Source organism: Juglans microcarpa x Juglans regia, chromosome 1D, assembly GCF_004785595.1.
Source record: "Juglans microcarpa x Juglans regia isolate MS1-56 chromosome 1D, Jm3101_v1.0, whole genome shotgun sequence".
Taxonomy (NCBI): domain Eukaryota; kingdom Viridiplantae; phylum Streptophyta; class Magnoliopsida; order Fagales; family Juglandaceae; genus Juglans; species Juglans microcarpa x Juglans regia.
Window position 1 is genome coordinate 20,950,490 of NC_054594.1, and position 24,677 is coordinate 20,975,166.

Below are 24,677 nucleotides of genomic sequence, written 5' to 3' on the forward strand. Positions count from 1 at the left end.
TGATTTAGAGTCGAAATTGCACCTAATTTCGAAATACTTGTAGTTTCGAAACCCTAACCCTAATCGGTATATACTCTGTTTTTTTTTTTTTTTATCAATTCTTGATTGTTCGTTTGCCGTGATTGTTTCTTCTTCTCCTTCCGTTTGAGTAGTAGTGGCAATGATTGATCTCAAAATAAAAAAAATAAAAAAGAAAAAAGAAAAAATATTTGGATTGCCAAATTATTTTGTGGTTAAATAATGAGAAGTGTTTAGCCATTTCACTTTAGATTTTACCAACAAGTTAGTGCTGATGCTCATTAATCCGTTCATAGACGTGTAAAAAATGGGATCTTCTGTCCATGTGGGATTACTCTTGTTTAATTTACTGGGATTGGCAATTCAAACATTGGGTAAATGCAATTGCAAGCACACAGTAGATGGACTTAATTAATATATGGGTAAATGCAAATCTTTTGTCACCAGTCTCTTTTGTTAGATTATGGACAACCATGCCTCATACCACTGATCTTGTTACACATCCTCAATATTATATTCCATAATTTTAAGAACAGCGATCTACTTGGATATTAGTAGACATATTTCCATCTCTGTTGGTACGCCTGCCTACACCTTTGCATGCTTTCTATCGATCTGTTGACTGGTTAAAAAATAGTAGAGTTGTGATTCCCATCTGCATTTCAATGTGTCAATATGAGTATACAAGCCCAATATTTCCCACTTTTCCTACAGGGTAACCCTCCCGTGTACAAGTAGCATTTTTATTCTGATAATAGTGGTGGTGATGAAGATGATAATGTCTTGATTAATATTTTTGAATTTGATCATTATTTCTTTCTGGATGATAAGTAATAGATGTTATGTCATGTCTTTAATATGGTTTTCAATTATGTATTAGCTTTTCAGACTTAGATTGAGGAGTATCAAGGAAGAATTTAATTCCTTCATCTGTTCTTAGTTGTGTGTTTTATCTTTACTAATCATTTCTTTTGCAAGACATGTGTTACAATGTTACTAGGATAGTTTTGTGTGTTGTTTTTCAAACTTTACAAGAATGATCTTTCATGCAGGATCTACGTTCAAATCATGTCTCCTACACAAGTTGTGTGTAGGAGACATGAGCATTATGTGATTGATACTCATAAGCATCATGTCTCAGATTTTGAACATGCCTATGTTTTTCTCATCTCACATATAGGAGTAAGTGGTACCAAATTAAAGATGGTTTTGGTGGTTAAGGAATCTAGCTTATGATGGGAAGAGGAAGACTTTAATTATTTGTAAGGTCCAACACGTAGAATATCTTATTAAATATGTGGAGAGTAAGAATTGTTTAGTTTAAATGTGTGGAGAGTTTAAATTTGTCTTGATAGTTGATAGTCTTTGAAAGAATATGCTGAAAGTTTAGTTTTGTTCTCGATTGTCTGTTTTCCTTTTGTTTCTTATTCACCTTCAGTTTAAGAATATGTCATCATCCACCACGGACTCTTCTTCATCTTTTGGTAAACGAAGTCTGGGTCTACCGTTATGCTTCCGTGAAATTGAAGCCCAACTAAGATACTCATCTACTACAGGAAATCCAGGACGACCCTTCTTAGGGTGTCCTAACTACAGCACAAAGTTGATTACATTCATGTTTAATAAAATTTGAAATATTATGCGCATCTAACATGTTTCCAAAATATGTTTAAAATGATTAGGGATTACCATATTGTAAGTATTTCAAGTGGGTAGAGGAGGATCAATACAGAAAGTTCGATCTAAGAGAAACTCACAATGAACTGTTAAGAGCCAAGAAAGAGCTGGAGAAGATACTCGACAATATCAAAAAGAGCAAAATTGATCTCCGTAAGAGAGCGGATGAGATCGAGATGAGAGAGATGGCGCTATCCAATAGAAATGAGGAGGTTGTGAACAAGGAGTTGGCGCTTCTTGTACGCGAAGCTGAAATAAGACGTTTACGCACACTACTCCGGATGTATTGGGCTGCCGCATCTGTTGTAGCATGTTACTTGTCTTGCAAATAAGTGACTTAGGATTAATGTTAGAAGTTAGTTGCTATGTATATCTAAGTTGTTTATATGTTGGTTGGTGATGTTAGAACTTAGTCTGATTGTATAGTCTAATTGTATTTTATGTTAATGACTTGTGGAAGTAACTGTTTGTGTCTGTGTAAGGCATTATTAATTCAGGAAGTATCTTATTTGAACCCCATTGTATCTGTGTAAGGCATTAATTCAGGAAGTATCTTATCTGTGTAAAGCATTAATAAGAATTCTACAAAAAAGATAAAAAAAAATCACCTATTTTAATCTGGGTAACTAACGCAACTTCTATTATGAGTGAAAAAAACTCTTGTCACAATAATATGTCAACTCACAATAATATGTCACAACCATCCATTAAAATTGGTCTTTAATTACCGGTCTGTTTGCACATCAAAATCTTCCTTGACTATGACATACCAATAGGTACTAACATAATCAATGTCACTAATAAATAAAATAAGCATTCTACAAAAAAGGAAAAAAAAATGCTACTTTCATCTAGGAAATTGCCAAAAAATCCAATCCAAGAAATAATATCTTCATGCTCATTCCTGGAAGGAAAACTATCATAACATCCAAAATAATGGAGTCATTTGTTCCAACTACACAAAAACCATTGCCAACAATTTTGTATCTTCTGTCAATCTATCCAAAAAAGTGACATTTACAACTTACAAAACAACAACTTTAATAAAATCTTACATGTCATCCCACCACTGAGTACAACATAATAAACTTACAAAAAATGACTAATCCATCATATTGTATCAGTTCTTGAAAATCCTTCACGTTCACTCTTTCACCTTATGAAAACCCATATATTACATTGGGAATAAACCCCTTAGTTTCCTGCATGTGAAGTAAGAACAAAATCAATAGAATTAATATAATTGCAATAGAAGTTTGTTAAATATGAAACATTACATACTTATCAAAAAAAAATATATATGAAACATTACATGCAAATTTAATGTACGTCCTACATGTTCAAAATTGCCTATAAGCACATATTCGACGCTTAAAAAAAAAAAAACTCTGAATGACAACATTAAGAAAGAATGATACCTTTCCCAGAAAATGACCAATGCTAACGACATAATCTGTTAGATAGAAACAAATTTGCCAAGACCCCAACTGTAAAAATATTCAGGAAATATTAGAAACTTCAATAATTAGAAACAAGCGGTCACCTTTGTCACACCAACAGACCATACCAGCCCCATACCAAACCATACCAGACCACAAAATCAACCATTGAAATCAGACCATACCAGCCCCATACCAAACCACAAAATCAACCATCAAAACCAGACCATATCAGCCCCATATCCAATTTAAATTACACAAAAATGTTTAAACACCCAACTGGTCAAAACTATATATGCAAATATTACGTAAATTAGTTCCTTGGGCCTTCCAACCACGGTTGAACCAATTGTGATTCATCCAACCCAATTTGCACCGATTGTGATCCATCAGACCCGAATTGCATCTATAAGAATTAATATGTAAAAATTAGAGTAATGTCAATATTACTATTAATACCTGAAAAGTGCAGAAACATTACACTTTCTTGACTCCCAACCACTGTTTCTCCGAGCTGGGTTTCACCAATGACATTAGCTTATTTGTCTTGAACAAGCTGGTGATAAAAAAAAAATCAATACATAAATATAACAATTCAAATATAAATATAACAAAAATAATATAATCGCACATAACTAACATTAGAAATATCTATTTTTGATGGGCCAAATAAATTCATGCATGTGTCCAGCACTGGTGTATCTCCTCCATCTCTCTAATAAACAAGTAGCATTGGTAACAAGTAAGTTTTTGCATTAATAAAATAACCCACCTAAAAATGTATATTTAAAGCTGAAATAATGTGCACTTGTTTACGTTTCCGGTTTACTGGTGCTTTCTTTGTCTTTCCTTTAACTTTCTGCATGTCTTTCTCCATCCTGGATGCTCTCCTCAGATATGGGGGTCTGTCTTTCCCTCTGACAACTAATGGACTGAGTACTTGTTTCGAACTACCCACAGTGGTTGTGTCATTTTGAGTATAACCAACATTGGAACCAGTGATGGTCATTGATGGGGGTTCTTGATTCTCATTATATAATTCAATCATTGCATGTAACTTATGTGTGGCATCCTTAGTATGCTTTTTTGAACGCGTTGCATGAGTAATCATTTGATAACAGATTTTTAATAGACTAGAATATCTGCAAGCATCTGGCCGCTGATCCCCTGTGTCATAGCTGCTATTGATTAACGTGTATCTCTTTTTTATGTCCTTCCTCCATCGATCTAAAATATACTTCTCTGGCAGGGATTTTATCCCGTTACATTTAAATACAGCGAAAATATGCCTACAGAATATACTCCTCATCTGAAATAAACCACATGAACACTTAGTATCTGCATCTTTCTCATTAAAGTCCACAGAAAACATAACCAAGTTAGTGAACTCTTCTACACGAACTTCGTCATCTACCAGATAGGTCTTTACTACACCATCCCTCTTAAGTAACTCTGGATCCAAATCGATAATTTCAGTAAATTGCATCTGAACTTCCCTAAATTTAGCATTTGTGTACAACTCTTGAAATCTCTTTTCGATAGGAGATCTAGATATGCAAGGAATGGTAACGCTAAATGAGTTGAAGTCCGTGTTATTATCACTCTCATTTTTTTTTTCAACGCACTATCAAACTGATCGACAAACTCTTTCAAGTTTGTCTTAGCATGAACATAACCATTGAAAAAAGCATTCATGCTCTCGCTGCGCTGCGTTGTACTCATCCCAGCCCAAAAACAGTCCTTCAAGAATGCCGACACCCAATACTCACGCTCAGTGTATAAACTTTTCAGCCAGACATTCTCATGCAAGTTGTAAGTAGTGATTAACTGATCTCAAGATTTCTCAAACTCTTCAACAGTTTGCGTCTCATACACACATTTCATCAATGCATTGTTCATCCCAGTTTTGTAGGAAGCATAGGAGGACAGCTTCTCAGAGACTTTTTTCAGTATATTGCACAAACAAAGTCGATGTCGGCTTTCAGGAAAGACAATAGCAATTGCATTTTTCATCTCTCTGTCCTGATCGGTGATAATAACTTTCGGAGCGATACCATCCATACACTGCAATCACGTCTGGAATAACCACACAAAGGTCTCTGTATCCTCATTGGAAATCAATCCTGCTCCCAACAGAATTAACTGCCCATGGTAGTTTACACCAACAAATGGTGCAAAGGGCATCCCATATCTATTCGTCAAATATGTAGTGTCGAATGTCACCACATCACCGATGTATTGGTAGGCTGCCATACTACAGGGGTCTGCCCAGAAGACATTCATTAACCTCCCGTCATCATCTAAATCCATCAGTGCAAAGAAACCGAGATTTTTATACTGCATCCTACAAAAATACTCTCGAAGCGCTTCAGCACCACCTTTACCAAGCCTTAGATGTCTTGCCTTGTCGATATAATTACGGCAATCATTTTCTAAAAATGGGAGGTTCTTGAATCCACCAACGCCAATGACGAGAGATCCAAAGCTCTTATTCATTCGGATGCCAGTCATTTCGTTTATATCTATGACTCTTTTTATAGAGTCACCCACTTCTCTATTACATCGAAAGAAGCGAGATTTATTTGAACTAAGGTCATAGTTATGGATATTATGAACAGTTGTCAACCGGAACTTTCTATTAATTTTTAAGGCATTAATCTTTACCTTATATTCTGTCTTTCCTGTTGGACATGGTCTGGCGACATTCAATGTCCTATTCCGGGCCTTCCCACCACAAGCACAACCAATGGTGACATATCGGACAGTCCCATCATCCCCATTATCAATCATTTTTATCATTACCCCAAACCTGCTTTTCTTACCATACTGCTTATAATAAACTATTAATTCTTCAAAAGAATTAAACTTCATTCTCGACTTTGGCTCTTCAATCGTATCACCACCAACTTCATCCTCTAACTGCAGTGTCCTGGCAATGCCATCCTGAGTTTCTTGTGAATTTGGTCTATCTTTTTTGCTTTCTTCAACTCTTTCAGAGGTACATGGAAGATCAATTTCTCTACATTCAGGTGGTTCCTCTATATCAACTCTTCCACTCGTAGCGGAGCTTGTAGTCATGAAAGGAGTCACGTAACCAGCATTCTGTAAAAAGAAAAAAAAAATCAATGACATTAAACTAAAAAAAAAAGGCCAACTTATACAAACAAAAAAATAAGAACACAATTGCATCACCACTTGAATGTTTCTTGGATATTGGCCGCCATTTGGATATGGCGGAAAAGGCATTAGCCACGTAGGAAGCGGTCCATAGTAACCGGCACTGGTGTAATTTACAAAGCACCGGTTACTTGATGGTATATCCTAACATGTTATTACATAAGTTATTTATGTATTTTGGAAATAAATATCAACTCAACACAGAAATAAAGCAAATTTGTAAAAAATATAACATACCGCGGTTGGGGGATTTGAGCTAGATGGTGTTTGGGGATATGAGTATTCTTCCTCTTTTTCCATGCCGAGAGGAGATGAACTGCATAATCCACAATCAATTACTTCATAAGAAAAGACTCAGCCACAAAACTTCAAAGTTTTATCTTCTTGTTAGAATATACAAATCCATAAAGCGTTGAATTAAATGCTTTAAACTCATTATGACTCAAGCCCATATCCACTATGAAATTTTCAAAAAATTAAGCAGTCAAAAAAAGGTTAGACCAAATTAAAGCACAACATGATATTAAGAACCACTCAAAATTCAAGCTCTTAGCCAATTTAAAACACTGAAACCACAATTTTGCAACAGCTCTGAAAAACGCATGCCCCCCCCCCCAAAGTCAGAAAAACCAATCCAAAGCCGAAACTCCTCCACCATGGCCATGATTGATTATTCACTCTGTTCCTAATCTCTTTCTCTCTTTATCTGCGACTGTGCAACCATTGCTATTTTTATCCACTCTTATTATACTCAGTATCCTATATTTCTCCCACACAAAAAAATAAAATAAAATAAAAAACGACACCCTTCTTATAAAAGGAAAAAATTGCCGCTCTTGGATATTTCTTTTCTTTTCAAGTTGTTCTTCCCATCTACAAGTTCTCAAATTGTCTTTGTACACAGCAAATATATTATGATTATCCATGATAATTATTCTGCTTTAGTATATTGAACTATTTCATGCTTTTTATAGTTCTAGATCTATTTATTAAATAATGATGCTCAAATGACATAAGAGATAATGAGATTAGACAAAGTTCATATCCTCAACTATGACATAGGTTGGGCATTCCTGGAAGTTCTCTCAGCTTGAGTATTTAATTACCCAGGGAAATTCTTAATCCCCCTTCCACCTGCCAAACTACCACCTATTTTACACTGTAACCTCCAAAATATTGGTTTCAACACCTGGCACCCCAATTCAAAACTTCATTTGCAACCTACACCCTCTAAGTCTTGAAATTTTCGAACTACCCTTCATCTAAGCTAATATCTGTAGTTCCTTTGCCCAAAAAGCTAATAAAGCAAGGGCCCTTTGGACTTTTTTTATATAATGACAATTTGAACATTTCAGGTCCTTGAGGTACACATTGCGATTGCAATTTTAAGTTTGGGTGTTAAGTGCCAAAATTGATAGCTTGAGGGTCAAATTGCAAAAGGAACTAAATGGAGTAATAGTTCAAAAACATTAAGAACTATACATATCTGAGTGAGCACGGCACAACTGTTTTAATTGAGATGTTAAGTGCAAAATTTGTAGGTTGAAGATCACATTGCAAAAGGGTAAGAGTGTGAAGACGTGGTGTGTGTTCACCAATACAATACGAGCTAGGGACCAGTAGTCATGTTCTAGAATAAAAGAAGAAGATAATGGCTACGCGCCCTTAGGCGTGGCATAAAAACAAACACATATACTACAAAAACAATGAATAGGAATTCCACCAATAGGAATGTGACAAAAAAAATTATAACAAAGAAGAAGAAGAAATAAATACAGAAAAACAGGTGTTCTTTGCTAGTTTGCAGGAAACTATTGATTTATTCTGATTTGTGTGTTGGTATAAGACTCTTCTAAGAGATATGAAAAAGAAGAAAGAAGAAGAGTAACTGCTATTAAGACTATAGCGTTTCTTGAGACAGAGCAAGAGCAACCACTGTGCATCATTGGGTGTCGTTTCTTGAGACAGAGCAAGAGGAATACCAGTAGAAGAAAGGCTATCGCAACTGAACCAACTGCTATTAAGACTATAGTGACTTTGGAGAGCTTTTCTTGGACTTTTTCTCAACTGGGTTCGTGCATGGGTTCCCTGACGATGATGGAGCCGGTGATGAAAGAATGGGTTACACGGCTGCAGTGGCTTCCCACAAAGATCAGAGTTTCCGGCGAATGCAGATACTGCCTTTCTCACACTAGGTGGCCAAAAATATACAAAAATAGAAAAAAAAAACCATCACTAAAACAGAGCAAAGAATGCTCATACCCACAACAAAAAAGCTTAGATTCCTTCCATGGGGTGCCAAAGATCAAGAAAAATACAAAACAAAATGCATAAAACAGAGCATCCCACGATGGCACTCACTTGACGATCGTTGCTCAGATGGCCATGGAAGACAGCACGAAGACGATGAAGAACGACGAAGACGGACCTGCTTTACTTTTCTGAGAGCGCAAAATGGTTTCTGAAATCTGAAATCAGTTTGGCGCCTAGGTCTAAAATCGGGTCCTCAGTTTTTAGTTTTTTTTAATAATAATATAAAGCTGACGTGACAACGTCAGCGATTCAGCAACGGGTACCCAAAGGCGGGTACTCGTAGCAGAATTGTATATATAATATTTAAATATATATATACACATTCGATCGGTCTCAACCCGCTCCGGTCTAGTTGATTTTTTCAGTCTGGACCAATATTCTTACAGTCCTAATTTCTGCATACTATATCACTCATAAATTTTGATCACATCTCCTTTCACTACTTCGAATATATGTGTTAGGGCACGTCGATTTGTTAATCATTATGTGCACACTTATCTAATTATATATTTAATAGGGTTACAAACGTATCGAGTCGAATTTGAATAAGGGTACTCAAACTCGATTAGCATGTTTACTCATTCGAACTCAACTAAAATTTGAATAAAACTCGCATATGCTTATTTGAACTCGGTTCGTTAATCATTAATGTTGTTTAAGTTCGACTTGAGCTCTACTAAAAATAAACAAATAACTTGAGCTCAAGTTACTCGAACCCAAGAACTCGATTATTATTTTTTTATTTTTTTTGAAAATTATGAATCTTATTTTTTCATTAATAACAAAATTTTAATTATTTTTTTTAAAAAAAAAACTCTTAACTATTCAACCAAATAGTTTTGACTAAAAAAATCTTATGGTATAAATTTTTGTACTATAAATTGAATTATAGTTATAATTAAACAATAATAATGATGCATAAGATAAATGTAATAAACTAAACTATTTAATATCTTATATATAATAAGCACCAATGTCGACGATTTCATTTATTTCTTTTTTCCAACTTTGTCCTTCGTTTGTATTTTCCTTTCTGCCCCTATTTTTATATTTGTTTTCCGTTGTTGTCCTTCAATTTTCTGTCATCTAATGCTTTTTTGCCAAGATTGCCTCTGCTTTTATATTTGTTTTTCCTTTTTGTCTTTGATTTCTGTTATCTTTAGTATGCATTTTTACAGTTTTACCCTTTGTTTTCTTTGTTTGCCATGTCCTATAACAATTTATTCCAGTTTTGCCCTCCATTTTTTATTCATTTTCCTACTCTGTCCTTGACTTCTATTAGGTTATGGTTTTTTCCCTGGTTCTGCCAATTTTTTTCTCCAATTGTTATCTTTTTTTATCACTGTTTGCACCGATTGTACTGACTGGTTTAAGTTAAACATTTTTTCAATTTTGCTCTCCACTTTCTATTCATTTTCTGCTCTGTCCTTGACTTCTACTACGTTTTGGTTTTCTCCTAGGGTTTGCCAATTTTTTTCTCCAATTGTTTTTTTTTTCTCACCACTTCCACAGCTCTTATATGATTCTATTTTTATTTTATTTTTCACCGCTTGTGGCTTAGTATAAAAGTGATTTTCATCTTCTTTATTTTCTATTGTTTGTTACCTGATAAAATTTGGTCCTCTCGTTGTTCTAACTTTCCCAAATTTATTTCTTCGATTCTGGATTTTGAATTATTTGTGAAATTTACTTCTTCATTTGTGGATTTTGGAATCAACTCGGTATGCTTCTGTTTACTTTTGTGCTCAGTTAAATATAAGCTTTTCTATGCTTTCATGAAATAGTACATATATAGGCATGTTAAAAAAAAAAATTAAATTACATACTAAAAAAAATTGTCCCTGAACAGAATTGTCAAAAAAATTTAGTTTAATAATTTTAGGCCCAATACTTACAATCTAAAAAATTATAACGTAAATTCATAATATAATAGATATATACGTGACAAAGAAAAAAAAATACACCTACAAATAATAACATAAAAACTAGAAATTGCAGCTACCAAAAAAAAAATTTATCTAAACAGAGTTGCCAAATATTTTGCACTTCGACTTATTAATATCTCAGATAATAACATCTCAGATTTTAGATTTAAAATAATAACAAAAAAAAAAGAAATAAATTTGTACATCTGACAAACAAACAATATTAACATCTCAGACAATAACATCTCATATTTCAAATTTGAGATAATAACAAATCTAATATGTGAAGATGTGTTGAGATCTATAGGAAAAATAGAGATCAACCAAGAGGAAAAATAAATAAGAATGAAATCTGAATAAGTGGAGCCCGCGACACCAAATGACTTATTTTGTTGAAGATAAATTGAAATGAATAAGTGGAGCCTGGGATCCGCTTCATTGTTGGTGTTTCGCTCCTTGCGATTCATTTCCAGTAAGTATGTTCCCACGACATATAGCAGCCAAGTTTCTCGTGGAACCTTGAAGAGTTTCGTGGGAAAAGTCTTTTAAAAAATCAACTTCGTTAGTAAAAATAAAATAACAAATTTGAAAGAGTCAAACCAGAGTAATTTGTCTTGATTGAGATCATTTGCTACTGAATGATTTTTGCATGGGAAAATTGTTCATCCTTAAGCGATTTTGTAGCAATTAAAATTCTTTGTCTTTGGCGAGTTCACTTTCGAGTCAATTAGCTTCCTTTTTTTCTTCCTTTTGCTCGGACTATCTTTGGGTAAAATTCATGCGAATGGCGTGGAAAATAATGTGTATGACGAGGGGCCATATGCGTGGTGTGCAACTGGCGAGGAATACCTCATGTGGTGAGCAATTGGTGAGCATAACTTTGTTGGCAAGCAACACTGTGTAGGAGAGCAACTGGTGAGGAAAACTCTGTATGTTGCGTAACTGGCGAGGAGTATCTCATGGTTAAGCAATTGGCGAGCTGCACCTCTCGACGAGCAATCCATGCACGGAAAACTTAAGTCCCTATGGCGAGTAAACCACTATGGCGAGGAGCTTCAATGGAGTTATGGCGAGGAGCTTTGGTGGCGAGTTAGACGACGACTGGAAGTGAGCGGTAAGCTATGGTCTAGCATGCTGCCTCATGTGCTGAGCAATTGGCGTGCAGAACTTTGTGGGTGAGCAATTGGCGAGCAGCATCGTGTGAGAGAGCATCTAGTGAGCAACACTTCGTGTGATCAGCAACTGGCGACTGGCGAGCGGCACTTCATATGGGCAACAACTGGCAACTAGCGAGCAGCACCCTTGCAGCGAGGAAACACGTAACAGGCAGCAACCTGCTAAACTCTGGTGTAAATAAGGACGGCGAGAACCAGAAGCAAAACCCATTCGGCTACTTTGATACACAGGTTGGGATGCTTAACGATTATAAAAGTTGATCGCATACATCTCAAAGTTTTCATGTCAAGTTCATGTTCATGCATTCGTTTATCTATAGATTGCTATTATTCGTGGTTTACTTGTATATGTATGTGATAATCTGTTGTATGTTGATTGCTTAGTTGTTGAGATTTCTTGAAATCTCACTGTGATAGTTTCCACTACTATTTCCTCCATCGGAAATGGTAAAAGTTGTTACAGGCGTAGACGAGAACCCTAATGACTAAGTAGAAGAGCATGGCACCTCCTCTGGAGAAAATAGTACCTAAGATTGTCATGAGCTCGCCCGAGCTCAGAGCACCTTGAAAGTATTGATCAAGCAATCATCGAGATATTCCAGTTTATTGAGGAATTCAAACTGCTCAACAATCGAAATAGTGATCGGACCTTAGAAAATCGAGTGATGCCTAAGCCCTTTTGATGGACAAAAAGAGAAGAAGAAGAATTGAGGAAAAAATGGACCATGAGAATAAGAATAAAAGAAAAGAAAATGAATTATAGTTTTTGTGAAACAGTATTTTAATTGTCTCTGTGCTTTGGGACCATCAAAATACTTATCGCTCGTGTAATATATACCTTAAAAATATATGTACATAGGTGTGACTTTATTCTTGTAAATCGTATAATAGTTATAAACATTATGTAGATGGTGTGTATAATATGTGTTGTAAATAAGAAAAAAATTCTAAAAATATAGATAGAATTTTGTCCGTTTATAATTAAAAATTTGAAACATAACAAAATTAGTCAACAGGGCAAATGTGCAGCACACGTTGCCCTTTACAAGTGTGTGTGTATATATATTTATATAATAAATCAAAGTTTATAGTTGTATGATATACTAGTAAACAAATTATCCTATATACACTTTGGGAATGTAATAAATATATTAAATAAAGTAAACTATAAATTAATTAATAATATATAATTAAGTATATAAAATATCACTAACATGTAATAAATATAACACATACTTTAACTGTAGTTTATAGGATCCATTATAAACTTATGAAAACAACACTAGAGGCATAAACTCTTATTACTAGCCCAAAAAGCTGTACATTATTATTACAATTTAGCACATTAAATTCTAGTATACAAATTCCTAAAACAGATTCATTGGAAGTTAAATAATATATCTCCATTATCAAAAATAGAAAATACTACTACAAATGATCTAGAATACATAGATCAAAAAAATGGACGGATCAATTCAAATATCTTTTCAACCATTTAGAAAATAGTTTTCTCATTATTCCTCACCAGCACCCTCTAGTTATCACATACCTAGATCTGTTCTTACTTCAATTTCACATAATAGATCCTAGACACCCAGATTATGAGAGTTATTCCTAAAAATATTATTGACACACATGTATTTACTGTTAATCCTAGTATACTAGCAGTCTCTCATAATCCTGAGCAATTAAAAGAACCATATTCTCTAACATATTCACAAATAATTGGAGATGATGCTTATAGTTTGAAATCTACAAATCAAACTAATTATCAACCATAAATAGGATTACTAATCAATTGATTAAACAAGAGAGTGGTCTAATTGTTTATGAATAATATTCCCATTTGAAATCATTCAGGCCCTGTTTGGAACTTGGACTGAACTGAGATCAACTCAGTTCAATCTAATTTGAAGCCAAGTCTAACATGCAAACACACAACTCTCAAATAACTAAACTCGTCTCAATTAAAAAACCTTTTTACATGTGAGCCCCTCAACCTTTTTTAATTTAACACATTTTTACATGCGGGACTCGCAACCTTTTTTAGCTTCCCATAAATACATCTAAATTCATTTTAACATCAAAATACATTTAAAGTCATCTTAAGTAGATCCTACAAAATTCATTCTCAACTTAATAATATTCATAAAAAAAACTCAACTCAACTCAAAATCCAAACAAGGTCGTATGGCCAAAGAGGCACTCAAGTCTTAGCGTCACTAATAAAGAAACATAATTCTATATCATATATTAGAAACATAGATAATATAATTCAACAAAAAAGTTATAATAATTTATATTTACAAACTATGAGTAGATAATTAGAGAGAATTGAGACTCAGTTATCTTCCATTAATCCTACTATTAAAGAAGCAGAAGAAACTCCTTTATTTGTTTCTCATGAAATTTTATCCCATTTAAAAATTATTTTTTCTAAAATTAAAAATAATTTGTTAGAACAAATCTCCAATAAGTTAGAAAAATTAAAAATTTCTAATATTGCTTCTACTTAATTAAAACAACATCATATTAATATATTAGATAAAAGAGACTCATCTACCTTATTATTTGATTTTAAAATTAGTAATATCGAAATCCAATTGAAAAATATAGATCTCCAAACAAATAAGATTAGAAGAGTTTATGTTAATGAATATCTTGCTAAAGATTTTAAACGTCATGTTTCCATTACTCGTAATTGGTATCTGTGGCCAACCCTACCAAATATGAAATTCAAGGAAAGAGAACATATAGTAAGATCTACTTTTTCACCAGATGTGTTATATGAATGGAATATAGATGGATTATCTGAATATGAAATATTAAATTATTTTCAAGAAATGATTATACTTGCTAATGTTTATAAAGGAAAGGAAAAAGCAGATCATCAAGTGGCTCATATAATTGTTACAGGTTTTACTGGCCAATTAAGGTTGGTTTGGTTATACAAAACCAAACTATCTCATCTCATCTCATATAATCATTATAACTTTCTCAAACTCTCACACAAAATATAATAAACAATTCAATTTTTTCAAATTTCTAAATAAATATAATATTAAAAAATTATATTATAATAATATTTTATTCAACTTCTAATAAAACATCTAATCTCATTTCATCTGAACTGCGTAACCAAATGAGACCTAAAAGCCTGGTAAAATCATTATCTTTCAAGTGAACAAGGAAATAGAATATTAAATCAATATAAACATAATGAAAGAATGCAAATAATTAAGACAGAATATGATCAACCATTATAAGATACTGTTAATACTTTAATATTTATATTAACTAAACATTTTGTTGAAGATCCTATTCAATTTAAAGAAATAATTAGTGATTTATTAATTAATTTAAGATGGCTACAATTATCTGATTTTCGTTAGTATAATTAAAGTTATAATCAGAAATGATAGCCAACAACCATACTGCAAGGAAAAGTTTATTGTCAGACTTCCTTATTACTTCGTCAAAATGTAAGAAAATCATTAGTAAAATCATATAGTACAATTGATTTTAAATCTTACATATGGTGATATTATAATTACTATTAATAGAATTGGTTTAACTATGCGTAATGATTTAAGATTAAAAAAATCAAATAGATAAATAAAAGAAAATTGCTAAGAAATAATTAAGTACCTTTTGTGAACAGTTTGATTATGCTCAATTATTGCCTCATTCTAGAAGACATAAAAAGGGAAAAAAAATTATAGGAATTATTATAACAATAAACGAAAATATAAAACATCTTATAAAAAGATAAAAGATAAACAAACCCATAATAAACCAATAAAAGGTACAAAGAAGTGTAATAAAATGAAAAAATAAATTGTTTGTTATAAATGTGAGAAAATTGGTCATTACAAGTCAAATTGTAAGGTCAAAAAGTAAATTAATGAATTAGATATACCTTAAACATTTAAAGAAAAATTATTAAATATTTTTATAATACCGTCAAGTGAAGAAGAAAAAAAATTTCAAAAGAATTTTTTCAATTAAAATAATCAAACATTTAAAAACAATCTTTTGATAGTGAATTAGAAGAAGAGGAAGATGGGGCTCATGTTTGTTATTTCCTAAATAAAGATAATTGTATTTGTAATAATATCATTAATGTTATTTCAAAATAGAAAGATATTATTTTAAAATTAATTGATAAAATTAGCAATCTACAAAAAAGAAAAAATTACTTAGTAAAACTAAAAGATAGTTTTGATACAAAAATTAATCATACTACTTCAAAAACCCCGCTTTATAACTTTTCAGAAACAGTAAGTAGATGTGAAATTAAAAAACAAAAAGTTACATTACAAGACTTACAACAAGAGATTAATTAAATAAAACAAGAGGTTAAAAATTTGAAAACATCTAATTTTAAATTAGAGGTTTCAAATGAACAATTATTATAAGAAATTATATTATTAAAAATAGATAAGAATATTAATACTCCTAATAAAGATCAAGGAGAACATTCAATACTAGTTATTAAGGATGAGACATAATTTTATTAACATTCTTGATAAAATAAATTTTCAGAAATGGTAAATTAAAATAACAGTTTTTATTAATCAATAGTTTTCTTTTACAACAATTGTCTTATTAGACACATGAGTAGATTTAAATTGTATCCAACAAGGATTAATGCCTTCCAAATATTTTAAAAAAATAAAAGAAACATTATCTTAAACTAATGGAACAAAATTATATATAAATTATAAATTATCTAATGCACATATATGTAATAATGAAATTTATTTTAAAATAAAATTTATTTTAGTAAAAAATATTAATATAAAAGTAATACCGGGAAATCCATTTCTTGCCTTACAATACATTTTCTCTGTAACAAAAGAATGAATTTCTATTAAAATACTTGGACAAAAAATTCAATTTAAATTCTTATTTTCTCTTGTTTAAAAAGAAATCAATTCTCTAAAAGAAGTTTCATTAATTAAAGAAATTACTTTTTTAATGAAATATATAATTAATAGAAAAGAAAAACAAATAAATTTCTTAAAACAAGAATTGAAGTATAAAAGAGTTTAAGAACAATTAAAAGATCCATTACTAATTCAGAAAATTAATAATTTTAGAACAATGGTTGAAAAATAAATGTGTTATAGTTTAACAAATGCTTTTTGGAATAGAAAACAACGTATAATTGATTACCCTATGATAAAAAGTTATCTGAGAACAATATTCCTATTAAAGTAAGACCAATTCAAATGAATAATGAATTATTAAATTTTGTATAAACGAGATTAATGGTTTATTAACAAAATGACTAATAAAAAAAGTAAATAACAATGGAGTTGTGCTACATTTTATGTATAGAAAATGCAGAATTAGAATGAGGAGTCCCTCGATTATTAATAAACTATAAACCATTAAATAAAGTATTATAATGGATTCGATATTCAATTCCTAATGAAAAATATTTATTATCTCGTTTTTATAATGCTACTATATTTTCAAATTTTGATATGAAGAGATGATTTTGGCAAATCTAAATCACTAAAAAATATCGGTATAAAATAGCATTTTCAGTTCCTTTTGGACATTATGAATGGAATATTATACCATTTGGATTAAAAAATGCTCATAGTGAATTTCAAAATATTATGAATAAAATATTTACTCATTTCACTCATTTTTCATAGTTTATATAGATGATGTATTACTTGTTTCTTCATCTATTGAGTCACATTGGAAACATTTAAATACATTTGTTTAAATTATTAAAAAATGGATTAGTTGTTTCCTCATCGAAAATAAAGTCATTCCAAAATAAAATTAGATTCATTGGACATGATATTTATAAAGGAAAAATTATACCGATTAATAGAGCAATAGAATTTGTTAACAAATTTCCTGATGAAATTAAAGATAAACAACAATTACAAATATTTTTAAGAAGTCTTAATTATGTAGATTTTTATCAATCACTCAAACTATTATGTAAACTATTATTCAAAATACTAAAAAAGAATCCATTTCTATGGACAAAGAAACATACAAATATTGTAAAACAAATTAAGTCTCACTTAGAACTGTCATCTCTTTATACTTCTAAATTTGTTAAAACAGATATTTCTGACCTTGGTTATGAAAGAATTATGAAGCAAATATTATCACCTAGTTTTAAACAGATTATTCGATTCCATGCATGGTGTTGGAATCTTATTCAAAATAACTACCGTATTATTAAAAAGAAATTTATCTATTGTATCATGTATTTCTAAATTTTAAGATGATTTATTGAATAAAATTTTTTTTACTTAAAATAGATTGCAAATCAGCCAATGAAGTTTTGATTAAAGATGTAAAAAATCTAGTTGTTAAACAAATATTTGCTAGATGACAAGTTATATTAAGTATTTTTTTATTTTGATATTGAACATATTAAAGGCGAATCTAATTCTCTTCCTGATTTTCAATCCCGAGAATTCTTATAGGGAAAATCATGCCATCCTCAAAATTGAGAATAAAGTCTAAATCCTCATATACTAAACCACCATCTCCTCTCTACCATTCATCTTGTCTTTCTACAAATCTAAATCCATATACAGTATTAGGAACATTACCACATCAATCAGACTATTTTATAATTCATTCTCACCATTAGCTTATCCAAAATTACCAACATATTCAAAAACTGTCTCTCCTTCTTATACTACTCATTCTCATATTATTAGTCCTCCACTCTTATCTCAACCTTATACATCTTTTATTATTATTATTAAGACTCACTGGCATCCAGTCTTCTAAATTGAGTCTGAAATTAAGTACATGTCTAATCCAAAAAATTACTTATTTTTTTCTTACTATATTGGCATTACATTCCACAAAATATTAAGAAAACTCAGTATTTTTTTGACTTTATATTAGTAATCATAAATTCAATTATTATTTCTGAAATTCCTTACTCTCTTCAAAATCAACATTCTCTACCTGCATCTCCAATTATTGTCTTTCATAAAATTACCATTAAACAAGTTCGTATCTTGAAACAATGGAAAAAAAAATCCTTATTTGACAAGGAAGTTTTCTCATCCTTATGACCTATCATGTTATGATTACTACGATTACCAACAAGTATGGACAAAAATATTTTTGAAATAAAACAAAAATTTGCATCATTTATGGTTCCACCACTTTGACAAATTATAGGAGATTAAGATAGTCCCGCAATGGTTCCTCTTATAGTGAGATTGTTATGGACCTGAACCTCTTAGGGCTGGTTTAAGGAGTGAGATGAGATGAAAATTTTGTGAATAGTAATAAGATATTTTATGAATAGTAATGAGATAGTTTAAGTTGAATATTTTTTGAGTTTTGGGAAATGAGAGAGAAAAAGTTGAATTAAAAATATTATAAAATTAAAATATTGTAAGAATATAGTTTTATAATATTATTTTTATTTGGGGATTTGAAAATGTTGGAATTGTTTTTTATTTTTTATTTAAAAGTTTGAAAAAGTTGTAATAATTATTTTGAAAAAGTTGTAATGATTATTTTGAAAATTTTGTATTTAAATTATATTTGATAATAAGATGAGATGAGATGAGATGAAATGAGATCAGATGAGAATCTTGTGTCTCATCTGAGACCCCAAACAAGCCTTTATTCTTCCTATCCCTCTTCAAGAAAGTTTTAAGATTTTCTCATCACAAAATGATTATTCACCCGCATTAAAACATTATCCGCTACTTATTCTTTTCTTCATCAGAATAAAATTAAATTGAATTATGAAGTGAGAATATTTTATCAAACATCGCCCATTTTTCAATACCATTATATTCTTAGTCCACCAAGTCTCCATCAAATAGTGGGAGAAATATAATTATGATCACGTTGTAAAAATATTTTAAAAAATTACCAAAACCCCTGAAGTTTTTGTCTAGCAAAGTAGATTTCGGACTCAATTAGCATCCATTATAAGCAAAACAGATTTGATGAAATTAGCTGAGACAATGTCACAAGTCGCAGACAACAATAATGAAGAAGGCTCACCACTACATTAAGTCAGATCATCTCAATCGCAACAAGCCACATCATTATCAGCTCAACAGGCTTCTCATTCTTAGGCCAACTCATCCCTTCATCCTATTCATCTAATGGACTCTCAGGATCCATTTGATCTAGATCTATTAGAGTACGACCTTCAGATAATAATGTGATTCTAGCTAGACACATCAGAAATAAGCATTATCGGTACATATTATCTGCCGATGCATGAAAACAAACAACTTTAAGCGTCCATTATCATATTACTATGTATGAAATTACTTTTATTGTTCCAGTGTCTATAAATAAGAGGTCTGTAAAGAAAGGAAGACATTCAAAAAAATCTCATCTAAAACCCTTCTCTTCTCTCAATCCTCACTTCCGAAATAATCTCATTGTAAAATTTCTTTCATGTCTTTTGCCTCCAATCCTTCTGAGAATTAATCTCCTTGTCAGTATTATGTTTTTAATGAAATCACGTTTATCAATTTTGATTTCTATCTTTCAAATTTATTATATATATGTATTTATTATGCATTTAGTTGGTTATACCACCTAAATTAATAATATATAATTAAGTATATAAAATATCACTAACATTTAATAAATATAACACATACATATGTAACACATATTACGAGCTTCAAAATGAACTCAAACGAGTCAAATTGAACTTGTACGAGTATTGTTCACAAGCTTAAATTGAGTCGAGCCGAGTTCATATGAGTTTTGCTCGTTTAATATTTGAACTTATATTAGTGTTTAAGAACATTTCATTTATTAAATGAGCTGAGTATACATGAGCCGAACTAGAGCTATGTGCAAACTACTCTATTAATTTGCAGCCCTTTATATACACAAAAAAAAATGGAGACACCACCAAAGTTTCCTATGAAATGGACGTTAGAGTTAATGGTATACAATTCAAATTGTATAATTCCAAACTTCCTAAGTTGAAGAATAAGTTGAAAATTTTGAGTTATTATTTTTATAGGTAAAAACTTGAGTTATGGAATATCAATAAATCGATAGTGAAATTTGTATATTATAATTATGAGTCTATAACCCGCACAATGCGCGGATTGTCATAAAATAAAGAAGTGATTGTGAAGTATATCCAAATATGTAGGTTATAAAATGGGATTTAGTATATATCCGAATACAAATTCTTTTCTAATCAAAACATTGCAGAGCCGATCCACTCTCCATAGCTTCTGTATCTCTTGCATGGCTTGACCTCCATCATCTCTTGTTGTCGTCGCTATTAAGGCTAGTCAAACCCGAGGTTCATTCTTTCTCTCTCTCTCTCTCTATATATATATATATATCATTTTCTTTTAATTTCTTGCTTTTTTGTATATAACAAAGAGTGGTCAAGCCAACAAATTAAATCTAATTCTATGTTATTAATTTTCACCTAAAATAGAGTTATACAATAATCGTAAAAGAAGTTGAAACAAAAGTGTACCTGGCTTACAGTTTATGTTGGAAATTTCTTCAAGATTTTTACTTATTACAAAATTGTTATCAGCCCAAATGCAAGGGCAAAGAGGGAGACTTGATGCATTGTCTAAAACGTTGGAATTTGACCCTGGATCTGGATCGAGTAATGCAGCTATAGATCAACAAATATGTTGGAATAATATGTGGAATCCTGCCGAAAACCAAATACAGGACTATGTACTATCACCTGGTGATATTAATGGGGCTCTCAGTGTGGTGGTTGTAGTGGCTGGCAAAAGGAGAGGTGGATGCTCTGTTTCTCGGAGTTAAAACAGAGGCCTCTCGGTGATGGTCAACGGTGGCTCCATGTGGGCTCACGACTGGGTTATGGCGGTGAGAAATATATGAAGCAAAAAATAAGAAACCAATAGAGTAAACTAGACAAATTCTATACCCATACCAGATTGAAACGTATTAGCCAAATACTTAGTAAAATGAAAATAAGAAAGTTTGCATACCGAGAACAGATTCTGGAACATTTCGTGACTAGAGAATTTTTGTTTGAGGTATGCACATAAATAGTGAGGATTAAATAGAAGACTAAAAGGCTTAAGAAAAAAAAAAAGAGTGATGAAAGGATTGCAATCAGTCTAAACTTGAGATCTACGGCGTTCATATCCCAGGAGACCAAAGACATGATTATGAGGGTACGACAGCCAAGTAGAGGATACAACACAGAGTATGAGCCCGTTTGGTTGTCCAAGCTCTGTTATAGAAGTAGGAGTTTTGAAGAGGCAGAAACAGTGGTTCACTGTCAACCGATTTAAAATTTAAAACTGTCAACAAAGGTTATTTGTATGCGATTTCTATGCCATATCACTACGATTGACGTTTGGGAGTGGGAAACTACTGATTAATGCGGTCTAAATGTCAAGTCAGATGTTAAAACTTGGCTTTACATAAAGAGTGATGATTAAATTGAAGATTAAAAGGCTGAGGGGAACAAAAAAAAAAGAGTGATGAAAGGGTTGCAATTAGTCTAAACCTGTAATCTACTTCGTTCATCTCCCAGGAGACCAAAGACATGATTATGAGGGTACGACAGCCAAGTAGAGGATGCAACATAGAGTATGAGCCCGTTTGGTTGTCCAGGCTCTGTTATAGAAGCACCGGTTTTGAAGAGGTAGCATCGACAGTTCATTGTCAACCGATTTTAAAATTTTAAATTGTCAATGACGGTTATTCATATGCAATTTTCATGCTATATCACTACGGTTGATGTTTGGGAGTGAGGGAACTATCGATTAATGTGGTCTAAATGCCAAGTCAGATGTTAAAACTTGGCTTTTATATATAGTAATAAATTTATGCCTTTACTTATAGCTATTAGGCAAAAGTTAACTTTGTATGGTGCAATCCATTAAAAAAATTAATGGATTAAAAGAATAAAAAAATTATTTAAAAGCATATTAAAAAATAAAAATAGCATCAATAATACTAATAATGTTCACTACTTAGGTCTTGTTTTTAATGTTGAGTGAAATAAGAAATTTATGAATAGTAGTGAAATAGTTTGAGTTAAGACTATAATTTTTTTAATATAATTTTTGTTTTGAAATTTAAAAAAAGTTGAATTATTTTTTGTATTTTATTTAGAAGTTTAAAAAAGTTATAATGATTAGATAATGATTAAATGAAAAAGTTAAAAATTTAAAAATTAAAAATTAAAAAATATTTGTATTTAAGTGATGTTTGGATGTTAATATAAGATAAGATGGTATGAGATGGGTTGAAACAATCTCGACATCCAAATGGAGCCTTAATAATCAATATTAATTAGGCAAGGATATTTAAAATATTTTGTATCATTCTCATAAATCCATATTTCAAATTAATTAATCATATATATTTTTTATTTTCGACTATATATATTGATGTGAAATATTTTAAACATGTTTACATATTTATTATTTAAATAAGAAATATTTAAAATATGCCACAACTATGAAACGACAAAACCCATAGAGAAAACAAAGTTTACTGTAGGAGATAAGAATAATGTTATACACTACATTTTTATTTCACTTTTATCCTACTATGTAAGATATGACATATTTATTGTGAGTGCCCAAGTTTGTGTGAGTGTGTGTGCGTCCTCTTTTTATTTGCTAAGCTCAAGTGATTGTAGTAAGTGGGTTCTTTTATTTTTGCGTGTGTGTTGGACTGGTTTTAGTGTGAAGTGAGTGGATTTCAGGTCCAGCCCGTCTGCATGTAAGCCCAACCCTTTCCCCCACATGAAACGACACCATTTTGAGGCTTATACCAAAATTTAGTCGTCCTCCCCTAAACGATGTCGTTTTGAGCTAAAAGGTACAAATCCAAAGATCCATTTTTCCCCTGTGCTGCACGACACCCTTCTTCTTCTTTCTTTCTTTTCTTTATTTCTTTTCTCTTTTCTTTTTCTTCCTCTGCATCCGCGCGTGACTTGCAGCTCATTTCTCTACCGCCACCAAATCGACTCCACGTGTTCGTCGGGCAGAAGCCCCTCTCCTTCGTCTACCTCCACCGCATGCATTGACCAATCCGGGCCGTTCGATCTCTGCAACCGTGAGGCCTTGGCCATTGCAGTTGTTCATTGTTGCAGCCAACCACTCATCGCATGCCACATGTGCGATGCTCGTGAAGACCTCACCGTCCCCCACCACTAATCGTAGCTACGACTGAGATCTCCAACCCCCTAACCCTGGGCCTATAAATAGGCCGAGTCTCTCCACTCTCAAATCATCCCTCAAACCCCTTCTCCTCCTCTCAAATATTGTCTCATTGCCATTTTCTCTCTCCAATCTTCATTTTATAGCCTTCAAAAATTTTTTTCTCCGTGCACCGCCGCTCCCAGCCATGCTCTGGTGGCCGTTCGACCACCTCCTAGCCCTCCCCTTTCCATTCCCGCCTTCCTGCTCCCTTGGTTCCACCCAACCCGTGAGCTAAAGCTCACTTTAGCCACTGCTTCGCCATGCTCTTCCACCCACTAGCACGTTAGGTTTGTCACCATTTTAAGCCATCACGCTCGATTATCCAGAAATTTGCTTTCTGCGTATTAAGTAAATCCCTAGATCAACCCCTTGATTTGTCTAACATGGAATTATCGCTAATTTTGCTATAATCTGGTTGTGATTAAGAAGTGGCTTGGGGCCCTGTGAAGTGTTGAGATATTAACGATATAATTGTTGTTAGAATTGTGAGCTGAGGGCCTCACAAAGAATTGGGAAACACGTATAGTTGAGATGTGTGAAATTTTTGAAATTGTGACTTTTGCGTTGTTGTGCGGTTGACTATCTTGTGCTATGCCATGCCATCCAATACTTGCATGTCATGCATCTGCATATTAATTGTTATTAATATCTATCATGATTTATTCAATTGTACTATGTTCTATGCTATGATGCGTAATTTGAAAACTGAGTTTTTGGTGTCATCGAAATTATATTTTTTAT

At 32.0% G+C, this 24,677-nt stretch overlaps 1 protein-coding gene and 1 long non-coding RNA gene across 2 annotated transcripts; both read right to left on the minus strand.

The window, feature by feature from the left end:
• Positions 1-3,812: 3,812 nt before the first annotated feature.
• On the minus strand, positions 3,813-4,098 carry LOC121240322. Its single transcript, XR_005935518.1, has 2 exons — positions 3,943-4,098; positions 3,813-3,849 (listed from the first exon to the last, which is right to left on the minus strand). It is a non-coding gene; the product is annotated as an uncharacterized LOC121240322 (long non-coding RNA).
• A 1,106-nt stretch (positions 4,099-5,204) lies between these two features.
• On the minus strand, positions 5,205-11,553 carry LOC121239953 (protein FAR-RED IMPAIRED RESPONSE 1-like). Its single transcript, XM_041137402.1, has 3 exons — positions 11,399-11,553; positions 6,549-6,627; positions 5,205-6,236 (listed from the first exon to the last, which is right to left on the minus strand). Exons 1-3 carry the CDS (start codon positions 11,551-11,553, stop codon positions 5,205-5,207), a joined length of 1,266 nt encoding a protein of 421 aa, XP_040993336.1.
• Between the last annotated feature and the right edge of the window lie 13,124 nt (positions 11,554-24,677).

Coding starts and splice junctions, on each gene's coding strand:
- LOC121239953 (XM_041137402.1), bottom strand. CDS start 11,553: ATGGATTGCTCGTCGAGAGGTGCAGCTCGCCAATTGCTTAACCATGAG. Junction 6,628..11,398: donor CCAATTGCTCACCACATGAG/GTATTCCTCGCC, acceptor TGGATTATGCAG/TTCATCTCCTCTCGGCATGG. Junction 6,237..6,548: donor GCTCAAATCCCCCAACCGCG/GTATGTTATATT, acceptor TTCTTTTTACAG/AATGCTGGTTACGTGACTCC.